The sequence below is a fragment of the Felis catus genome, chromosome C1 (genome assembly GCF_018350175.1).
Source record: "Felis catus isolate Fca126 chromosome C1, F.catus_Fca126_mat1.0, whole genome shotgun sequence".
NCBI classification, from domain to species: domain Eukaryota; kingdom Metazoa; phylum Chordata; class Mammalia; order Carnivora; family Felidae; genus Felis; species Felis catus.
In genome coordinates this window covers 97949182-97972342 of record NC_058375.1, presented here as the reverse complement: position 1 = coordinate 97972342, position 23161 = coordinate 97949182, and the positions used below count along the sequence as shown (strand labels likewise).

At 38.7% G+C, this 23161-nt stretch overlaps 2 protein-coding genes across 5 annotated transcripts in view; both read left to right on the top strand.

Moving 5' to 3' along the window:
- CSDE1 (cold shock domain containing E1) overlaps nucleotides 1–12406 on the top strand; it is a 38808-nt gene extending 26402 nt beyond the window's left edge. For all 4 annotated transcript variants that reach the window (XM_011285084.3, XM_011285083.3, XM_011285081.3 and 1 more), the window contains 10 exons: nucleotides 280–420; nucleotides 504–668; nucleotides 2995–3102; nucleotides 3695–3870; nucleotides 4428–4540; nucleotides 5886–6005; nucleotides 8550–8728; nucleotides 9440–9603; nucleotides 10581–10713; nucleotides 11082–12406. In XM_011285084.3, coding sequence (XP_011283386.1) covers nucleotides 280–420; nucleotides 504–668; nucleotides 2995–3102; nucleotides 3695–3870; nucleotides 4428–4540; nucleotides 5886–6005; nucleotides 8550–8728; nucleotides 9440–9603; nucleotides 10581–10713; nucleotides 11082–11129 — 1347 coding nt within the window. In that variant the 3' untranslated portion in view covers nucleotides 11130–12406. The remainder of the gene's footprint in view (nucleotides 1–279; nucleotides 421–503; nucleotides 669–2994; nucleotides 3103–3694; nucleotides 3871–4427; nucleotides 4541–5885; nucleotides 6006–8549; nucleotides 8729–9439; nucleotides 9604–10580; nucleotides 10714–11081) is intronic.
- A 117-nt stretch (nucleotides 12407–12523) lies between these two features.
- NRAS (NRAS proto-oncogene, GTPase) lies at nucleotides 12524–22823 on the top strand. The gene is made up of 7 exons (XM_019837665.2): nucleotides 12524–12661; nucleotides 13166–13293; nucleotides 15484–15662; nucleotides 18079–18238; nucleotides 18740–18863; nucleotides 19194–19235; nucleotides 19343–22823. Exons 2-5 carry the CDS (start codon nucleotides 13183–13185, stop codon nucleotides 18857–18859), a joined length of 570 nt encoding a protein of 189 aa, XP_019693224.1. The 5' UTR covers nucleotides 12524–12661; nucleotides 13166–13182; the 3' UTR covers nucleotides 18860–18863; nucleotides 19194–19235; nucleotides 19343–22823.
- The last annotated feature ends 338 nt before the right edge of the window (nucleotides 22824–23161 follow it).

Genomic DNA, 23161 nt, shown 5'->3' with positions numbered 1-23161 from the left:
TGAGAATGAAAAGGAGTATATTGTGTGCACGTGTTAACACTCAAATGTGATAGTTTTTTCTATGCATGCTGACCGGGGGGTAGCATCTCAGACAGTGGCTCAGAAGTTAATTTACTGAAAGCAATGAGTTTGTATTTAAATAGAAAAATTAAAAAGCGGGTACAGATTTTGAGTCATTAATTCAGAGAATTCCTAATGAGTTTAACTTGATGCTTCCAAAATTGAGTATTGTTTTCTTGGCAAGCTTTGCAGCCAATGAAAATATTATCTGGATTTCAGGGTGTAATTGCTGCCATGAGAGATGGATTTGGTTTCATCAAGTGTGTGGATCGTGACGCTCGTATGTTCTTCCACTTCAGTGAAATTCTGGATGGGAATCAGCTCCATATTGCGGATGAAGTAGAGTTTACTGTGGTTCCTGTGAGTACTTTTTGAGAAAGAATGGGATGGTTTCTTGATGCTTCCTTTTTCAGTTTAAAGTTACTTTTGTTTATCATTTGTAGGATATGCTCTCTGCCCAAAGAAATCATGCTATTAGGATTAAAAAGCTTCCCAAGGGCACGGTTTCGTTCCATTCCCATTCAGATCATCGTTTTCTGGGCACTGTAGAAAAAGAAGCCACTTTCTCTAATCCTAAAACCACTAGCCCAAATAAAGGCAAAGAAAAGGTAAGTTTTACATGATCAAAATGATTTGTGTAGCTCTTTATTCCTCTCTTTCAAGGAAACCACTGTCCACACAGTAATGGAATGAAGTATTGTCTCTTTTGGAATTCTCTGTAACATTAAGTGAACTGATCTAAAAGAAGGTTTTTAATCTCCACATTATGACTTGGGGGGTGGGGGGGCTGTTCTATGGATTGTGGGATGTTAAGCAGCATCCCTGACCTTTACCCACTGGAGATCAGTATTTCTCTTCTCCCTCTGTGTGACAGCCGAAACTGTTGCCATATCCTGCAAGACATCCCCTAATCCCCAATGAGAACTGCTCATCTAAAATGATAGTACTGATCTTCCCAAGCAGTTTAAAACTTCCAAATTTGTGTGGACTCCATTTACACATTTGAACTCCATTTTGAATAGTCCACAGAATAGAGATAGAATGATGTCTAACATGGCTTTTGCTCTCAAGTAAATAATAAATTGAGGGTTGTATAGAAGCAGGTAATTCATACAAAATATAAAATAAAAGATCAGTGAGAGCACTGTGGCGAAAATAAATTCTAATGTGGCAGGATCTGGGATGGTATCACTAAGGCACTGACACTTAATAGGTGGGTATACATGAAGAAAGAACATTCCTCACAGAATAGAGGTACAAATGAGAAAAATTCAGGATTTCTTTAGAAAGCACTGAGTAGTTAAACAGGAAGATAGGGTTTTTCTTTGGTGGGTAGAATAGGGCAAATAAGATGAAAAATCAGGATACAGCTAGATGGAGAAGGTTCAATTGCTACTCTAGCGAATTTAGACTTTGTTCTATACTCAGAGAAGGTTTGTGGAAAGTGACATCAGATACGCACTTCAGGAAGAAATGGCATAGTATGAACCCTAGATGGGGGTGGAGAAAGACAAAAGATGAAGAGGCCTGATACGAAATGAGTTTAGGTAGACCTTGAACTGGGAGCAGATATCATGGATATAGACAAGAGCAGCAGGTACGTGTGGGAGATATTGGAAGGTAATGTAATTTTTAAAATGGCTACTTAGGATCCTGAGAGAACTGGAACAACATCTTGCTTACTATTTATTTTGTAGCTTAGGAAATCACTTCTGAGCTTTAGTTTTTAAACTGAAAAAATCATAGTCTCCTGTTATGGTGAAAAAGCCCTCACAAGGCCAGGCCCGTAGTAGGAATTTCACAAATGCTGCATTTAACAATAATAAAAATAAAAGAAAATCAGTGGGGCTTGTTTTTAATGGTTTTTAAAAGCTCTTAGAATGCCCTGCTTCCCAAATGGCTTTGACAAAACTGAGTTGATCAAGACAGCCTTTGAATGAGACTTTTCCTGCCCTTTTATTGTTCTGTTCTTAGATCAACACTGGACCCTAGTAAGTCCTTCTGTCATCACGCTTATTTATAACAGTGTATTACAGTAAGGAATATGAATGGTAGAAGACTAGAAATTAATTGGTTTTGTATAGTTGAAACCGTAAAAGTGGTGTAATTTGTGAGGTAGTTGAACAGTGTCATTTACAGTATGATTCTGTATGATATACCAGAAATTTCTTAGACTTTTGACGAGTGAATCTTTCTGGTAATCAACAATGTTTTAAATTCTGGAAGCGTTGAATATCAAATGCTCTGAACTGTGCTAGATCCTCTACTGAATTAAATTTTCGTGCATTGGTAAATACACTCTCATACAAAACACTGTAAGGTACTATGGGAGATTCAAAATAGGTGATACAAAAAGCTTCTTGCCCTGTAGAATTTCTGTTTATTAAAAATACATGCTTGGGGCTTCTGGGTGGCTCAGTCGGTTAAGCGTCTGACTTCGGCCCAGGTCATGATCGCATGGTTTGTGAGTTCGAGCTGCGCGTCGGGCTCTGTGCTGACAGCTTGGAGCCTGGAGCCTGCTTCGGATCCTGTGTCTCCCTCCCTCTCTCTCTCTCCCCCTCCCCAGTTCATGCTCGCACTGTGTCTCTGTCAAAAATAAATAAACTTAAAAAAAATTTAAAAAATACATGCTCAGTTTAATTTTTGGCTGGCTATAAGAAGTATAGAATGGGTGTGTTATAAATTTTCAGTAAGCTTTCCCTCCTCAATAATAAAAATTAGATTCTCAGAACTAAAAGACCCAATTACAGTATGTTGAATCAGTCCTGGGTTTAAGGTAAGACTTTTATTCATATGAAAAATTGGTTACTGTTAGGGAACCCCAGAATAGGACATTTGTACAGCTGTGCCAATTCTTTAGCTCCAGGGTCTAAAAACTGTAACTGCTTATTGCCTTTTTGTTCTTGATTGTTTTCATTGTATCCTGTTTTGTAGGAGGCTGAGGATGGTGTTATTGCCTATGATGATTGTGGGGTGAAATTGACTATTGCTTTTCAAGCCAAGGATGTGGAAGGATCTACTTCTCCTCAAATAGGAGATAAGGCAAGATAATTCTGCTTATTTGAGAGGAGAGTTAAAGGTTGTCATCTTCATCATAAGTCCTGCAAAATGTCTTTGGGATTTTTTTTTAATCTTACCAAGTTTTGCTAAAAAAAAATTGTGTGTTTACAAGTTTAATATAAGAACGTCTTCCCCATTTACAAGCAGCTTATTCAGAATAGGGTCTAAGACGCCCTTTGTTAAAAGCTTTCTGAGGAGTCAGTAAGCACTAGAGAAGATCTGCCTAAGTCAATTAACTTATTATAAGCTAAACCAGTTGCTGAAACATTATCAAAGTAAAATCATACCCAAGATTTTATATTGCTGTTCATTTTTCTCCTCACTATGTCTGGTTTTCTGATAGCCCTGCTTTAGAGAAATTGAGAATCTATAAGGAATACACACTGGAGAACAAAACTTGATCCCCTTATGAAAAGTGTGAATGAGACCTAAAAGTGTTAGTTTTGGTGAAAATCTCTTCCATCAGAGTATTTAACACAAAGGATATTTGGAGTGGGAAGTTGTAGGTCCTAAGGTAAGGAGCTTGGTGTGGGAAAGACATGATATTAAATATGAGTGTCCTTATTTTTCACAGGTTGAATTTAGTATTAGTGACAAACAGAGGCCTGGACAGCAGATTGCAACTTGTGTTCGGCTTTTAGGTCGTAATTCCAACTCCAAGAGGCTCTTGGGTTATGTGGCAACTCTGAAGGATAATTTTGGATTTATTGAAACAGCTAATCATGATAAGGAAATCTTTTTCCATTACAGGTGAGGAATGCCTTTTAGGAACTTAGAGCTTACTATCCGTTGTTTGGTTTTGTTCGAAAACATTTAGTATCGGGTGGTTATATATTTTGTAATTCCAAATTTCATATTGGTAAAACTATGGCACTATATAAACAAAAGTTAATCGTGTGTATAGGGAACATGTGGCCGGAAGATAAAGGCCTGTACCTGCTTTGAACATTGGGCAAGAACTTCCTGCTTCAGTAAAAGAATACTGTCTTCTATGTTGCTACCAGAGAATTGTACATTTAATATGTGTCAGTTAAGGGCATGGGGTCTTAGATGGTTCAGGTTTGAATCCTGGCTCTGCCACCTAATTAACCTCCTAGTATTTTAGTTTCATTGTCTTGAAGCTGGAGATAATGGTGCCTTTTCATTGGGTGTTTCTGAGGATTAAATGAGTCACTGCCTATAATGTGCTTCAGACAGTATCCAGCATAAGTAAGCACACCATGAATGTTGTTACAGAAGAAGTAAATTTATTTGCTACCGTTGATGTTTGTGGTGATTGCTTATTCAAATGTTTCCTTTCTTCCTAGTGAGTTCTCTGGTGATGTCGATAGCTTGGAACTGGGGGACATGGTCGAGTATAGCTTGTCCAAAGGCAAAGGCAACAAAGTCAGTGCAGAAAAAGTGAACAAAACACACTCAGGTAATGAATTGTGATTTCTACTTATTTAGTCTAGGCTTTTGGTGGGAGATGAGAGACAGCATGGGAGAGGAAGCAAAAACCCAAGATTAGTGGTCCCCCAGGTGTGATACCCAGATACAGTAGCATCACCTGGCCACTTAGAAGAAATACAAGTTCTTTGACCCCACCCCAGAGCTACTAAACTTAGGATGGGCATTCTGTTTTAACAAATCCTTTAGGTGATTCTGACGTACGCTAAAGTTTGAGAACCACTAGATAGATAGTTTAGATCATTCACTTTATTTTCAATTCAGTACCTCTTTCTTTTTAAATTTTTTTTTTTTCAACGTTTATTTATTTTTGGGACAGAGAGAGACAGAGCATGAATGGGGGAGGGGCAGAGAGAGAGGGAGACACAGGATCGGAAACAGGCTCCAGGCTCTGAGCCATCAGCCCAGAGCCCGACGCGGGGCTCGAACTCACGGACCGCGAGATCGTGACCTGGCTGAAGTCGGACGCTTAACCAACTGCGCCACCCAGGCGCCCCTCAGTACCTCTTTCTTAAAAAATAACCCTAAGATGTAAATATCCATGGGAATGGGGAAAGAGGCATTCTTCGAGGACGCTGTTTTGGAGAAGAATGAGAAAAATAATGGGAACTTAAAATGGTTGCTGTTTAGGATCTCTAACTTAAAAAAAAAAACCCGCAACTTTTGACTTGGATCTCAACTCCTCAAATAATACTTCCTCATGGTGAGACCTAGAGAAATGACAGCCAAGAACGTTCATTTCATTTCAATAAATAAGCACATGCTGTGTTTTAAGTACTGGGGATACAGCAGTGAAGAAATCAAAGGCAAGAAACCTGCCTTTGTTGAGTTTATTTTTTAGTTTGTATTTATAGGCAAGCAAGATGAGTAAAATTTTGTGCTTAGAAAGATAGTAATATATTTACTAACATATTGAGCTTAAAATAAAGGGAAGTGTATAAGTGTTGGGGTTGCATTTTAGAGATTAGAGAGAGAGAGAGAGACAGTGCGAGCAGGGGAGGGCCAGAGAGAGACAGGGAGACAAAGAATCTGAAGCAGGCTCCAGGCTCTGAGCTGTCAGCACAGAGCCCGATGTAGGGCTCGGTCCCATGAACCTTGATGAGCTCATGACCTGAGCTGAAGCCCAATGCTGAACCTTCTGAGCCACCCTGGCACCCCCAAATTAACATTATTTTCATGATAATTTAGCAATAGTTCATGAGTAGCAGACCAGCCAGCAACCCTCTGTTAACATTTGTTCTGATGATTTTTGCTTTTTCCCTGTGGAATGGAGTTAAAATTGTTGAATAAGAAGTATACATGCTTTTGCTTTGTAGTGAATGGCATTACTGAGGAAGCTGATCCCACCATCTACTCTGGTAAAGTCATTCGCCCCTTGAGGAGTGTTGATCCAACACAGACTGAGTACCAAGGAATGATTGAGATTGTGGAGGAAGGTAAGAGCAGCCCTATCAGATTGTTTAAAATTTGTTTTACCTTTACATGAGCACTTGGAACATTTTAAAATGTGGTGGTGTTGGTCGCAGTCGCTTTCAGACTCCTTAGAAACTGAAATTAAGGCAAAGTGCCTCTTCCTATCCTCCCCCCCAACCCTTGGTTTTTATGATCATCATCCTGGGTTTATGTTGTGAACAAATGACTGTTATGTGAGCAACTGAGTTATACTGAAATAGACTGAGAACAAAATCTCACACTAAAAGTACTCATCTAATGTTGGATAATCAGATATTTACAGTTGGCTGCATTTAGTACAACTTTACAGTTTTCTTGTATTATTCTGTAATTATTTACATCAGTATTAACAAATTTTCCTAGTAGCCGATTCACTTCTATAAATATTTTGCTTTCTGTAAATGTCCTATATTTATTTCTTAATAGCTAGGGTTCCATGTGGACCCTACTACTTGTTTCTAGGCCATGGCTCTCTATATTTTTCATTTACTGCTTTTTTCTCCCCATCTTCAGTAAACTCCCTGATTTCTGGTGTCATCCCAACAATTAGTACCAAAAGACAACTTTGTTCATAAAATAAGTTTGCAATAGGAATGATCGTAAGGACCACTGATGATTAGTAGAGCTAAATTACCATAATGATGGGGTTGATGAGAAGAGGGTTTGAATTTCCAACCAAAGATGATAGCTTGACTTAGAGAATAAATCTTGTGTTATCTAGGAGTCAGAGGGCATAAAGTGGGGAAGAACAGGTCATTTGAGAGAAAGAAATGAACCTTGATAACATACATGCTCCTTGTATGAGGCCCTTAGGAGTTTCCGCTTTACATAGAATCGGAGTATATCCAGTTCTTCCCAACACACACACCTCCAGATAGGAATAGATTTTATAGCAAATCAGTCTTTTATTTCAATAAATCACTCCTTTAGTTGATTCAGATCTAATACAAATTAATTTTAAAATAAACTTCCTTTGTTCTGCTTTCTCATCTTATAACTGACCCTGGTGGTTAAACACACTATTTTTAAAAAATCATTCAGTACAAATCTGGTCTTTTGCAAATCAGTATTTTAAATGAATGACATGATTACACCATACTCCTAAAAGGGCCGTGGGGACTGGGCAACTTACTCACCTTTGCAGTACTTCCTCTGTAACATTTCACTTTGACTTCTTTTTGTGTTCCCAACCCCCAATACACTTACTCTTCAACTCTGGCTCTAGGATATAGTCAAGCAGTGATTTTGTGGGAAAGGAAACTTTTCTGAACTCTAGAGACTAGACAGGTTACATTTTCCCACTTGATAGTGAGAACAGCTCTTTCATTCAGGAACACTTTGAAGTAGGGCAAGGCCTAGATCTGAACACCACCTCTTCCACTTCTACTTGTATAACTTTGGACAAATTACTTAAATCTCTCCTAGCTTAGTTTCTTCATCTTTAAAATGAGGGTAATTTCTTTGAGAAGATTCTAGAATGATTAAATATGAATCTGTAAATGTTTAATAAATGACTGCTTTAATAAAACTGAATCAGACCAGCTGTCTCTAGAGAATGCTTGTGTATGACTTTGTTGGAAGTGTATCCTCAAAAGTTTGTGGTTCCTGTATGTTTGAAAGGAAAACCTTCCCTTACACCTTATAATCATTAAAAGAATTGTTAAAAGCATTTCCAGTTCTGAAGCTTCCACTTCCACCTGATGTTTTTTTCTCCTCTTCACCTTTGTTGATTCAGTGGCTTCCCGTTCAGATGAACTGATATGATAAGCAACTGAACCTTTGGCACAGTTCTTATTCCTAGCCTGCACTCCTCTCCAGCCAATATTTTAGTCTAGGGCAGAGCTCAGCAAATAGGGTGGTTTGTTTCTGTAAGTAAAGTTTTCTTAAAACAGCTGTGGCCGTAGTTTACATCTTGTGTTTGGTTGCTTTCCCACTACAACAGCAAAGTTGGGTAGATGTGACAGAAATAGGATGATTTATAAGTCTAAAATATTTACTGTCTTTTCAGAAAGTATGCTGAGCTCTGAACTAGGAGAAAGTGCCTGTTGGTTTGAGGGAGCCATAATCAGAACAAAGAAAAGAGATTAGAATGCCAAGGAAATTTATCCACATTGTTTTTGCCTGTGCCTGGCTTGTTTAATGCCCAATTGAGTATGGGTCAGAAATATTTTTGACTGATTGGCTCATACTGTGAACTGGGGAAGAAGATAATTCAGAGGATCATGCTAGCAACCCATTCTGCTTAAAATGCCCACGTATTTAGGTAATGAGGTTGAGTGCCAGTGTTCCTTTTAATTTCGTAAGGATGGTTTAAAACTGTTCATTAGCTAGTAAAGTACTACTACAAGTTCTCATTTGTTTTCTTGGTAATATTTCATTGAAGCTTTAAGGTAGGAGTTCTCAGGTATTAAAACATTTTTCTTAGGTAAGAATACATTCTTAGCAACTTATCTATAAACTTATGACCATCAGCATAGGATCATTCTGAACTATTAGTTTTTAGACTTTATACCTGTCTCTCATTACAGGGGATATGAAAGGTGAAGTCTATCCATTTGGCATAGTTGGGATGGCCAACAAAGGAGATTGCCTGCAGAAAGGGGAAAGTGTCAAGTTCCAGTTGTGTGTTCTGGGCCAAAATGCACAGACTATGGCCTATAACATCACACCCCTGCGTAGGGCCACAGTGGAGTGTGTGAAAGATCAGGTAAGTGGTAGTATCTCTGGATCTGAATTTGATCCTTTTATGAGTTGGTACACAAGTGGTAACCAAAACCTTGAAATTTTTTCAGCCAAGGGAGAACCATCAGTACTCATTTCTACTTTTTTCATTGATTTGAGGTAGCTTGTAAAAATATGAAGAAAATGACATGAAAAGAAAAAAAATGGTGATATGAGCAAAAAGAAAGTTAAGAGTGCTATTGATAACATTACATGACAGGGGAAATAAGTTCGGAATGAGATTTTTCAGAATAGAAAGACTAGGATTTTGTATGCTTGAGCTCGGGACTTCTTTTGCAGACCACACAACGAAAGCATATGTAAAAGTGTTCATAAGATAAGTTTAGGGCAAACAAAACTATTCCTCATATTGAAATCTCAGTGTGATTTTGCTTAATTCAAAAACTTCATATACTATATGAAGACACAGGCAACCTTTGTTTCAGACAGGCTATGATAGATTGAATGGCAGTGATTTCAAAGATACATTTCTTGACAAGTTTTTCAGACCCATATGCTGTTACATTATAGCGTGAGCAATTAAACTGGAGTATCAGCATTAATACCATGTTTAATAAACCGCCTTCTAGTTAGGTATTGTGCTTCATTCACAGCGAGGTACTTTTCCCCTCTGTAGTATGTCCTGTTTTTAGTTACTGTCTTTTTTTATTTTTCCCTCCCCCCACCCCCCCCTCAGTTTGGCTTCATTAACTATGAAGTAGGAGATAGCAAGAAGCTCTTCTTCCATGTGAAAGAAGTTCAGGATGGCATTGAGCTACAGGCTGGAGATGAGGTGGAATTCTCAGTGATTCTTAATCAGCGCACTGGCAAGTGCAGTGCTTGTAATGTTTGGCGAGTCTGGTGAGTTTGTTGTTGTTGGATTGGTAAATTCCCTGGACTGTCTTTAAACTTTCATAAACTCTGGTTTAATCACACTTCTTCACTTTTCATCGCTCCTCTTTTTATCCTGCTACTTTCTGGCTATTTCTTGATCTTTCCTCTGTGTGTGTGTGTGTGTGTGTGTGTGTGTGTGTGTGTGTGGGTTTTTTGTTTTTTTTTAATATGTTTGATTTTTTTTTTTTTTTGAAAGAGTACAAGTGGGGGAGGGGCATAGAGGGAGATTGAGGATCTCCATGCACTGACAGCAGAGAGCCTGATACAGAGCTCGAACTCCAACCATGAGATCATGACCTGACCCGAAGTCGGACACTTAACCGAGACACCCCTACTGTGTCTTTTTTTACCTCTGGCCTTCATTTTCTAAATTTTAGTCTTACAAATCTGGCCTAATGAAACATTAATTGGGTACATTCTATGTAATAGAACTTATAATAAGATTATGTAGTCCTTATTCTTCAAGGATTCTGCTTAGCTTTTTCTTCCATTAAGTTATTTATATGCTACTTAAAATTCTAATTTTATAGTTTAGCAGTGCTTTCTCTGTGCTTTAAAAAATTTTTTTTAATCTGTAATATTATCATGAGAGGAGCTGGGAGTCTCTTGAAATACTTCATATTTAACTTGTCTAAGGTTTTTCACATCTTATTGTCTCGTTTTGTGTGTCTGTGGAACAGGTTTTTCTAGGTGCAGACCAGTCCAGGGATGACCCTCACCCAAATGATTCTTCTGTTCCTCCACAGTGATAAACCTTGAGTTAGGAATAAAAACAAACTTGTCTGTCCTGTCTTGCTAGCTATAGCTAGGTGGCTAGATGAGGCAAGAGTCTCCTCATTAAAACTGAGTCATTTGGGTAGTTAGATAGAAAACATACTCCTCTGCAAGTACTTGCTTTCTTCCCACCAAGAGTTGCTGCTTCTCACCTCTTAACTTCATTACAGCGAGGGCCCCAAGGCTGTTGCAGCTCCACGACCTGATAGGTTGGTCAATCGCTTGAAGAACATCACCCTGGATGATGCCAGTGCTCCTCGCCTAATGGTTCTTCGTCAGCCAAGGGGACCAGATAACTCAATGGTATGAGGGCATTACAAGGTTTGGGAGGTGGGGGTAGGGGCAGCTGACAAACAATATGCCTATCAAGTTCCTATTTCAGCATAGCTCGGAGCTTAATGGCACAGGGAACTTCAGTTTTCTTTTTCAGTGTTTCAATATGCTTATAACTAGTTAAAACTCCATATACATTGGTTCAGCCCCTAACAATAATGATTCCTCACAGTAAGCAGCACATTTTCTGGTCTTCCTGATCCTTTGAACATAATAGATAATAGATCAGGAGGGCTTATTAGGGATTTCCTCCTCTGGGAAAGAAGTGGTGGTGGTTACGATGATTAAAAAAAAGTACTGCTTTTGTAGTGATTAACTGTAATTTTACTTCTTCACAGGGATTTGGTGCAGAAAGAAAGATTCGTCAAGCTGGTGTCATTGACTAACCACATCCACAAAGCACATCATTAATCCACTATGATCAAGTTGGGGGGATTCTGGTGAAGGGTTCTGAATATCCTCTTCATCCCTCCCAAAATCTGGAATACTTATTCTATTGGGCTATTACACCAGTTTTAACACCTTCCTCGTGTTATGTTTAAAAAAAAATAAATAAATTTAAGAAACCATTTTAAAATTATGCACAGTTGCAGCCTGGAAAACTTAAGGTGGCGCCTTATAGTATCAATCTTAGGAGCTTTATTTGGTGCATTTAACGCAACTGGTAATTGCAAAATCCACTTCGCCTGTGTAAGTGAAAAATATAGACTGTTATCTTGTTGGCCCTATGAAATTCTGCACTTGGTATTTAGCATATACTCTACCTTCATTACTATCTGGCAAGATGTTCTGCCTTAGCACTCAGTTGCATTCTTTTCCTTTTCTTTCCTGTTCATTATGCTTTAATTCTGAGGACCATATGAGGGTAGAATATATTAAAAATTACAAAAATTATAAAAATTTGTATAGGCAAACCATTTCCTTAAGTTGATGGCCAAATGTTAAAATGTTATTTTTCATATCATTTATAATCTTGTCACAGTCCACTTAACGAAGTTTGGTTAGATTTCAGTGAAAATTATCTTCCAGAGTAGTTTTTTTTTTTTTTTCCTGGGATTAGGGAGGGGGGTAACTTTACTGCAATTAGTATGTATGGTGCAGAATTTCATGCAAATGAGGTGTGCCAGCAGTGTGGTAATTTAATCGTATTTAAACAAAAACAAACAAAAAAAAAACGAATGCACAAACTTGCTGCTGCTTAGATCACTGCAGCTTCTAGGACCCAGTTTCTTTTACTGATTTCAAAACAAAACAAAACAAAAAAATAAAAAAAGTTGTGCCTGAAATGAATCTTGTTTTTTTTATAAGTAGCCGCCTGGTTCCTGTGTCCTGTGAAATACAGGCACTTGACCCTTGGTGTAGCTTCTGTTCGACTTTATATCACGGGAATGGATTGGTCTGATTTCTTGGCCCTCATCTTGAATTGGCCACATCCAGGGTCCCTGGCCAGTGGACTGAAGGCTTTGTCTAAGAGGACAAGGGCAGCTCAGGGGATGTGGGGGAGGGCGCTTTTATCTTCCCCGTTGTCGTTTGAGGTTTTGATCTTCTCTGGGTAAAGAGGCCGTTTATCTTTGTAAACACAAAACATTTTTGCTTTCTCCAGTTTTCTGTTAATGGCGAAAGAATGGAAGCGAATAAAGTTTTACTGATTTTTGAGACTCTAGCACCTAGCGCTTTCATTTTTGAAACGTCCTGTGTGGGAGGGGCGGGTCTGGGTGCGGCCCGCCGCGTGACTCCTGAGTCGGGGGCCCACGTGGCTGGGGCGGGGACTCGGACGCCCCGGGCGCCGACTGATTACGTAGCGGGCGGGGCCGGAAGTGCCGCTCCCTAGTGGGGGCTGTTCATGGCGGTTCCGGGGTCTCCATCCTTTTTCCCAGTTGTTCTAAATCAGTCGGAAGCGGAGGCAGCGAAGTTTGAGGTAAGGCTCTGTTGTGTTTAGCGTTCGTCTTTGGCGCAAAGAGGCAACTCGTTGTTGCCAGGAATCGAACGGAATCTGCAGGCTGGAGACAAAGGCCCTTGGGCGGGGGTCCTTCGTTTTGAGCGTTCCGGGGGAGATCTTTGAAGACCGGCGGGGTAGTAAGACGAGGGGATGGCCAGGAGGCTGCCCCACCAGAGCGGAGAAGACTTGGGGGAGGAGTAGGAAGAGGGGTTTCCTTTACCTTAGGCTGAGGGCGGGGCCCAAGGGCTGTTGAAAAATACCGAAGGGTGGGGGTAGTAGCTAGGAGACTAGCCAGAATTCTGAGGCCCGCAGTAACCTGCCAGTGCTTTTGCTCTCCTGAAATCACTGAGAACCAAGTGGAGGGTCACGTGTATGGAACCCACATATTTCAAACTCGGGCTTTAACTTACTATTGATTATAGAAAGCTTTGAAGTACTATGGATGTGACTCGCCAGTTAACCCTGATTGCTGCTTTCCCACAGGTTCTCGCTGGTGTGAAATGACTGAGTACAAACTGGTGGTGGTTGGAGCAGGTGGTGTTGGGAAAAGCGCACTGACAATCCAGCTAATCCAGAACCACTTTGTAGATGAATATGATCCCACCATAGAGGTGAGGCCCAGTGGCAGTGTGCTGACCCTACCTCTGGCTTTTGGCTCACCCTTACCCATATCCTTTAGCTTGCTGTTTAGCTAAAGGAATAATCAGGAAACAGAAGTAAAAGTTATTTTGGGTACTGCGTTCAGCAATACAGTAAAGGTTTCCATGTTTGTGGAGAAGAGTTCATTTTTATTAGCTGTTAGAGTTTTTCTAAAAACTTGACAATTTAGCAGTTTAATAAACTGTTGCATACTCGTTGAACTCCTATATGACAGCTCTGTTAAAAAGAAACCAGCGGTGGGAAGAGTGACTGAGTAATAGGATGGAGATAAAGGATTCAGAGATCTAGATAGTCTGCAATTTTCATTAAAAGTTGAAGCAGCTGAGACTGGGCTGGAGTAAGAAAGAACATGAGATTTTGAGTCACTACCTAGATTTTTTTCAGTCCCTGTTGGCAGTTTATTTAGTTATGTTATATTGAACAAAACACTTAAACTCTCTGAGCCTCATTTTCTTCGTCTATTAAATTATTATAAACGTGTCCTGCCTATCACACACAGGGATGTTGAGAAAAATCAGTATGTTTAAATTTTTTGTGAGTCCACGTTCTAGATTGGCTTGAATAAATGGCATCTAAGGTCCTTTAAAGAAGGTTGTGTAATTTTATTCAATTTAGAAATGTCTGACTAGAGATTTTTTATTTTAATCCACATCCTGGTCTTCCTACCCTCCCCCCACCAGCTGGTGAGTGTTTAATGGAAGCTAACATAGCCATTATTAAAAATTAGTAAGTCCTCGGCAAAATTTTATTTAAGCTAAACAGCTTTAGTGTTAATAGTTAGAACCTTTTAATATTTTGCTGAGTTTTAGTTATTGAAGGGTAACATACATACAGTAAAATTCACAAGTATATCTACAGCCTAGTGACTTAAAATTTGTATTTTAAATACTTCCATAATCACCACTCAGAAATATAGACCGTTTCCAATACTCCAGAGAGTTCTCCCATGTCCCTTTCCAGTCAGTAAACCCCCACACTGCCAGGAAATAACCACTTCTCTCTGACTTCTATTAACCTAAGTTAGTTTGACTCAAACCTACCTTATAATTTTAATTTTGCTCATTTCCTCGAACACTCGTACACTTAACCATATTTCATACTTCAGGCAAGTTTTGGCAATGTGAAGTCTATGTTAATTTGAAAGTATATTATAGTCCCACAATGAAGTTGAGAGGCACTGATCAATGAACTGGGAAACCAGCTCGCATTTGTTTCTGGAGCTAGATCTTTACCAGGTGTGATGGGTTGTTTTCTTTGAACTGAATTCCCAAAATGTAAGTATCAAAATACAAGTAAAATTTTTGCCTTAGAGGCAAATTGAAACCATGTATATATTCTATGCATGTCTGTCTTTCTAAGGAATTATAACTATATACAGTAAAACCTTGGTTTGCGAGGTTAATTCGTTCCAGAAACATGCTTGTGATCCACAGCACTTGTGTATCAAAACGAATTTCAAGAACCATTAACCAAGTTGTGATCGTGTGACATTCGGCATCACATATTGCAAGACGTTGCTAGTTAATAAAGTTAAATTTTAGTATAAATGTTTGCTCGTCTTGCAGAACACTCAGAACAAGTTACTTGCAATCCAGGGTTTTACTGCACCTTGTTTGGAACCTTTAGGAATTTGATTCCGGAATATTTTCCAAAGGTAAAAATCCACTATGATGAGAAAAATATTTTGGTGTTATAATTTTGTCTGAAATGAAAAGTATTTGTGTGTTTAGTTATAAACACAAATGATACTGTGTCCAAGGCCTGGTATAACTGGTGGAAGTATGTTTAGAATTTAAATGTACAATAAACAAGAAAATTCCAGTTTATACCTTGGTAAAATAACACCTTGAATGCTAATCTGTAGTCTAACTGCTGTATAGCTGTCTTTTGAATTACCAAACTTTTTTTATCTTTTCCAAGAACAGAGTGACCACATTTTCCTTTCTGTAGGCTTTTTTCTTAGGGTGACATTAAGTACGTTCTGTTTGTGATTATATATTAGGAGTTTGAGGGACAGAGAGATGGAAATAAACTTAGGAAGGAGCTTATCTAACTTTGGCAATAGCATTGCGTACCCTGTGGTTTCTAATAAAAATGAAATCTTCCTCTCTCCCTGCCGTCTCCCACCCTTCGCACCCCAGGATTCTTACCGAAAACAGGTGGTTATAGACGGTGAAACCTGTCTGTTGGACATACTGGATACAGCTGGTCAAGAAGAGTACAGTGCCATGAGAGACCAATACATGAGGACAGGCGAAGGCTTCCTCTGTGTATTTGCCATCAACAATAGCAAATCATTTGCAGATATTAACCTTTACAGGTACTAGGAGCATTATTTACTCTGAAAGGATGATTGATAAGTGTGTTCTGAAGCTTTGTGAGGGGATGAGGATACCACACTAGGAAAGATAGCATCTTTAATTATGAAGAGAGTTGGTTTTAGGTTGTTTAACATTGAGGATCTGGGGTTACAATTGGAAGTTAATATTGTGACATATTTTATATAATGCATTATGGCTGGAATGTGTGATAATACTTAAATGAAGCTTCCTAATGGGATGATTCAGGACCACAGGTGGTGGTAGAGATCCCACAGGAATTTCAGAGATGAAAACACCTCTGAGAAGCAGTCGTCAGTATGTGACAGAAGATAGAAAATGGTAGGAAGAAATGAACAGGCAGTAAAGAGAGATGAAAGGTGGTCTTTCTCAATAGAACCATAAAGTTTCAAAGCTCAGTCAGACCATAAAAAATTCTGGCACAACATTCTTGTTTTACAGAATCAGATATCGAGTTCAGAAGGTGTTTTGTTAGGTTTTTAGAGTCATGGTTGTTATTAGTAGCAGAGTGGGACCAAAAACTCAGGGCTCCTTTTTCTTAGCTCCATGTTCTTTGAGCAGAGTAATAGAACAGGTTGAAACTTGGCTCCATCATCCATTAGCCATGGGACTTCGGGGCAAACTACCAAATGGCTGTGATGCAGTTTCCTTATCTATAATATGGAGGTAATAGTACCTACCAAGAGTTGTTTGGAAAATTAAACAAGATAATATAACATGTTAATTGCCCAGAAAAGTGCCTAGCACATGGTCAGTGTGAGTGTCCTTCCTACAGCCTACAGGCATATTATACTCCATCCATTGAAGATGTCTGCTCATGGAAACAAACTAGTCCAGAAAAGTCACTCAGTAGGGAGAGTGGTTCGTTGGTTTGTTTCTTCCTTCCTTCCTTCCTTCCTTCCTTCCTTCCTTCCTTCCTTCCTCCTTTCCTTTTCTTTTCTTTCTTTTGTCTCTCCCTCTTTCTCTCTTCCTCCCTCCCTTTTTCTCTTTCTTTCTTTCTTTCTTTCTTTCTTTCTTTCTTTCTTTCTTTCTTTCTTTCTTTCTTTCTTTCTCTTCTAGAGAGTGGGAGGAGGGGAGGGGCAGAGGGAGAGAAAGTGAATCTTAAGCAGGCTCCACCCCCAGCACAGAGCCCCAATGCAGGGCTTAGTCTCAGAACCGTGAGATCATGACCTGAGCAAAATCAGGAGTCAAGACACTTAACCAGCTGAGCCACACAGACACCCCAGAAACAAACTAGTCCAAAACTGACTTCGGTGGGGTTTTTTCTGCTTAAACCTGCTCTGCTTTCCATTTGCTGTCTGGAAATAATAGCAATGCATAAGAAAATGTCCAGTACTTGGCAGGTACCTAATGTTGAATTTCTAGAAGTCATTTTTCCTCTTAGGCTGTCTTGTCTTATATTATCCTTTAAAATAGGCTACTGCCGTTACTCCAAAGGTTGGTTCTGCACATAGCCAGTGTAATGAATTTTAGGTGCATGATTGTGTGTGTACCCAAGGGTAGAGTCTGGAGTAGTGCTGTGCAGTATGGTAGCTACAACCTTACGTGATTATTTCAGTCAATTAAAGTTAAATATAATTGAAAGCTCAGTTCCTTGACCACATAACAACTGACTTCTTAAGTGTTCAACAGCTACATATGACTAGTGGATATAGTTGGACAGCACAGATAGAGAATATTTCCATCATCATGAAAAGTTCTGTTGGACAGTATTGGTCAAGAGAAGCTAGAGCAGTAGTTTCCAAACTGCTGTGTGGTGTGTCTTACATGTCACTGAAAGGAGTGCTGTAAGTTGGGAGTTCCCAGATCCTTTAGTCCCCCTTTAGGAAGAGCACTTCTGGTGTTTTCTATCTTATATCTCAGACTTCCAGCGATAGTATCGTTTGAAGAAAATGTTTGGACGTCACCCATCTAGAGAAGTGGATAGACTGTCTTTCATTAAACACTGTCACTGTCAAGGAAACTTCAAAAAGTTACTTTGAGGCAGTAAGCTTTACTTTTTATACTTTAGATCTTAATCTAGAGTATGATTTCAGGTTGCCAATTAGATCCAGAGCCAAGCTCTTTGGAGAATCAGGGAGCGTAACAGGGGTATGCGTCAAGGTAGAATAGCCATCCATTTCCACTAGAAGGTGAACCAGTACTTGGCTGCCTTATCGCTGCTGCATCAAGTCTAAACCAGTCCACTGTTGTGCATGGTTTTTTATAATTAAACCAAAAGACCATTAGGCATCGTCTTTTATAATCCATGGGGGGGAAAAGTGAAACTCCATACTAGATCAATACTAGAAGCTAACAGGCCTGGATAAAATTGGTTAGATTCTTTTTCCATCTGTTCATTTCTTCCTAAAAACTTACTCTTAGGTAATGATGATATGTTCCTTTTTTTTTTTTTAGGGAACAGATTAAGCGAGTAAAAGACTCCGATGATGTACCTATGGTGCTAGTAGGAAACAAGTGTGATTTGCCAACAAGGACCGTCGACACAAAACAAGCCCACGAACTGGCCAAGAGTTATGGGATTCCATTCATTGAAACCTCAGCCAAGACCAGACAGGTACAGCAGAGCTTTGAACACCTGGCAAGCATTCATTTAAGGCAGAAAAATTTGATTACTAGAGATAATGATCTGCATTCTTTGTTGTTATGGAATTTTTTGTATTTTATTTTTTTTAATCCTTCGTTTAAACCCCAAATGAACCGATTAATATTTTGGTGTGGCATTTTAGCCTCACGTTAATATGCACAAATATTACTAAAATGAAGACCCTTGATTAAAATTAGTTACAAACATTAGACCTTCCGCCATCAACACCAGCCAGTATTTAGGGATTTTGCTCTCCTGAATGGAATCTTTAGATCTGGTCGTTCTCTATGTCCCACGTTACCCATTTTCCTGTGCTTGAGTATAATTTTTCAAAATTTGCCATTTGTATATATCAGTCTGTTGATGTAATTCAATAAAAATGCTAAATTTGGTGTCCCCAAGAAGTACAAATGAGATAGTTCACACCTTGGGTCGTGTCTATTAAGCCGTCTTTATCATTCTCTTTTACAGGGTGTTGAAGATGCCTTTTACACACTGGTAAGAGAAATACGTCAGTACCGAATGAAGAAACTCAACAGCAGTGATGACGGGACTCAAGGTTGTATGGGGTTACCGTGTGTGGTGATGTAACAAGGTGAGCATGCGGTCTCTTGGCGTCATAATCATAAATTTTATTATTTAGCATCAGGCAGTTTGGAGGAGATTGCTGTTATTTTTTCTGTGTTGCTATTTGAGAGTTTCTACTTGCTCACAGCTGCAAAATATTTTCCTTATGGCACCCTTTCTGAGAGTACTTTTAAAAGCAGTTAAGTACATCATTACACTTTCAATAACAGTAGAAACCAGAAGACATTATTATGAAATGTATGCCTACCATACCATATTCTTGCACTGATTAGGAATTGGAAGAATCACTACATCAAAACTAGATTATAATGACATGGTGTGTGTTCTTTTCTTATAGATACTTTTAAAGTTCTAGCATCAGAAAAGAGCCACTGTCAAGGTATGACAAGCTTGGAAGCGAATGTATTATCGTTCATGTTGATTTCTTAACCATGGTTTTCTCATAATCTCCATGTGCCATTTATACAGATTCTGTCTTTATTTTAGCTGCACTGACACCCTGGTCCTGACTTCCCTGGAGGAGAAGCGTTCCTGTTGCTATTTTCAGTTTCACAAAGAAGCTCCTGCTATTTCCCCAACTCTCCGTAGATCAGTACATTATTCTCTGTTTGAGAAGTTCTCCGAATAACTACCTCCTCACTTGGTTGTCTGACCAGAGAAATGAACCTCTTGTTACTCCCCACTGTTTTTCCACCCTGGTTCTCCCCCAGCACATATAAACAAACCTCCCAGGTTTTTCATCTGAAAAGTAATTCATGCTCTGAAACAGAGAACCAAACTGTAGACATGAAATTCTGTAGGAAACAATGTCTTGAGCTCTAAAGTAGCAACTGCTGGTGACTTTTTTTTTTTTTTTTTCCTTTTTACTGTTGAACTTGGAACTATGTTGGTTTTTGGAGAAATGTCGTAAGTTACTGTTTTGCTGAGTATATAGTTAAGTTTACCATTCGGTTTGTTTGTAATGTCATTGGCTATACTCTGTACCTGGCATCTGCTCTGCATTCATAAATACAAAAGTGAATTCTGACTTTTGAGTCTATCCTAGTGTTCTCAACTTCCACATAATTAAATCTAACTTTTGCAGCAAAGTGCCTTTTTCCTAGAAGTGGTTTGTAGATTTGCTTTATAATACTTTGGTGGAATAGATGTCTCAAAAACCATTATACATGAAAATGAATGTCTGAGATACGTCTATGATCTGTCTACCTTTGAGGGAAAAATATACCGACATAATAGCAGATGCCATGTCTTACGTGTATGAAGTTGGATTTCCAGAGACCTGATTTGGGTCTCTTCCAAGAGAAAGATGAAACTGGAAACAATTATGAATAACTTCACTTAATTTTTACCTAATCTCTACTTCGGGGTGGGAGGGCAGGGAGTAGGTTACCACTTACAAAATATATGCAATTTGTTTCTTCTAGCTTACTGATAATGAACTTCCATTCTTATTTAAATTTAGGTCATATCCTAAAGCTTTACATTTGCAGGTGTTCGAAATTGTAAGTTTAATGCAGTTTTATTTAATAGCTATGATCAATGATTTTCAAGCCTCAGATGTATTAACGGACACATTTTCACTACGTATTATGATATTTTAAGGATGTATATTATAATTGCCCTCATTCCCCTTCTCATCCCACCGCAATGGCGGCTTGGTTATTTCAGTTGAGTACAGCAAGGTGCTAATAGACCAGGGTCACAGTTTCAAAACTTGAGCAAGCCGGTTAGCATTGCAGAGAGAGAAATTCTTCCACATTTGCTCATTGCACCAGTAAACTCCAGCTAGTAGTTTGGCCAGATGCACACTGTTAGTCCTGCAAGGAAAGAAGAGGTCAGTTAGCACAGATCCTTTACCATGACTGGAAAAACCTGCCGTCTTGAGGAGGGTCAGCTTAGAAATTTTTATAAATAAAATCTGTAGACCATTTTTAGCCATGTGGAAACTCTGAATTAAACCAATATTTTTTCGCATTATTTTGAGAATGAGGATGCCTCAGATCAAAATTTTCAAAATTTTCTTTCTTCATGATGTCCTTTGAAGGGTTTAAAACCAGATGTTGATGAATTCGTCTGTGTATACCAGATAACAAGCTGATGGAGTTTGCTCAGAAGAGAAGTAGCCTTTCTATAGAAATGGCTGTTTGAGAAGGGAGTGGGAAGTAGAACTAATTGTTAGTTATGAGGGTTTGGAGGTACGGCGTTTGCATTTGCAGATAATTTCCTGGTAATTCCAATGAAAAGGAGACTTGGATAACTTTTGATGAGAGATTAGTTCCCAGATGGCCGCTTCCTGTTCTGGTCTCTTCTGGTGTGTACTTACTGAGGTCCTCTATCTTCTCAAATGAGCTTGCATTTAAGGAGACTCCACACTGCCTCTAAATGGATTCAGAAGAGGGCAAGAACCTGCCCTGTGCCCAGAGTGAACAAGCCCAGAGAGTTGTGTTCCTTAGTGTTAACTTTGAGAGCTTTCACATACTGTCAACAGCTGTAAATAGAAACTCCCGCTGCTGGGTTTCTGCTCCTTTTGGAACATTGCTGTGTGACTTTCTTGAGGCTAGACGGAGTCTTGTCACCTCAGTTGTCATTGTCTTCACCTCTTCCTCCTCTTCTCATCTGTGTGACTGACAGTATGACCCTTTTTGTCATATCAAATTTAGGGAAAAAGATACTCATTTTTGCCCTTATATGTACGTACCTTACAGTTTTTTCAAGTGTGTCCTAAGCACAGAATTATCTAAATGGGGCCAAAATTCAGACTTGAAAATGTTCTTTTAATAGCTTGTTAAGAAGTTACACATAGGTGTGAATTTTGGCACGATAGAGTGACAGACTTACAGTTAAATGCTGAGTAACTTCAGTTGGTGTGAAGTAAAGTGTGGTTGTTTAGAATTTGTTTGTAATTGCTGAAAACAGTTCTAGTTTACCTCAGAATCTGAAAAGTCTCTTCCCCCAAGTTAAGTGCCTGGCCAGCTGTCATGAATTACATACTACTTTATGTGTGTTTGTGTTTTAAGGGTTGCACACCCAAGAGTGTGAAAATAAGATGTTCTGTGTAAAGGCCACCATGCCTAGTCTGTAAATGAAACTGTTAAGTGCTGTATTTGCTCCAGCAGCTTACTCTAGAATGTTACTTGGTAATATAATATCATACTTCTTACAGTTTTCACTTTAGTGTAATAGGTAAAGTTATTCTCAGTATGTCTGTTAGCAGGCCCATGTTTAGTCTTTCATCATCCCTTAAACTGCTGTGAATTTTTTGTCTGACTTGAAAGCAAGGATGGAGAAACACTTTGAAGAGACATTTTCATTTTTTCCCATTCCAGAATTTGTGAGCATGGTCATATTTTGCTTTTACATTTACAGTCATGAACTCTCAAGCTGGCAGCTACAACAAAGAACCAAAAAATGGTGCATTCTGCTTCTTGTAATTCATCTCTGCTAATAAATTATAAGAAGCAAGGATAATTAATTAGGGAAAATATTTTATTTAGGTGGTTTCTGTAAGCAAGAGACTATAATTCTTGTACATTATTTTTCATCTTTGCTGTTTCTTTAAGCAGTGTAATGTGCCACAAAATTATTTTTAAGGTGTTTCCTGTTAGGAATTGTTTTAAACGTGTTCTCATTATCAGAATAGTTGTAGATATGTTTCAGAATACAACTGGTGATTTTTAAAGGCCTGAGTACTGACCTAAGAAGCAACTGGATGAATTCTACTCTGGAGGGAAGGGAGGATCTCAGTGAAAGTTGTATGACTTTTATATTTCTGTGCCATCAGATATAGGTAAAAATACCAATTGTGCAATTCTGTTGTTTAAACAGAACTATTGGCCTCTTTGGCCCTAAATTAAGGGGCTGATATTTTAAGTTGACTATTTTATTGTAAATTAATCCATCCTAATTTTTAAAAATTTGGTTGAATGTTTTTCTTGTTAAATGTTTAAAAAATAAAAACTGGAAGTTCTTTGCTTAGTCATAATTCTTTTTTCTACTGAAGTGCCTTTCTTGAAAGTTAATATTAATTTTAGACTTGGTTTTTTTTGTTTGTTTTTTTTAAATAAGTTTTATTTTTATTTATTTTGAGTGAGAGAGAGAGAGGGAGACAGAATACCAAGCAGTCTGCCCTGTCCTCCCAGAACCCTAAGGCTCGAACTCATGAACTGGTGAATCATGACCTCAACCAAAATTGAGAGTCAGATGCTTAATTGAGCCACCCAGGCACCCCTAATTTTAGATTTTTGGATGTGACATTTGGACAGTGTTCGAAGATCTGAGTTCCTCATTTTATCTCCGTGTAAAATA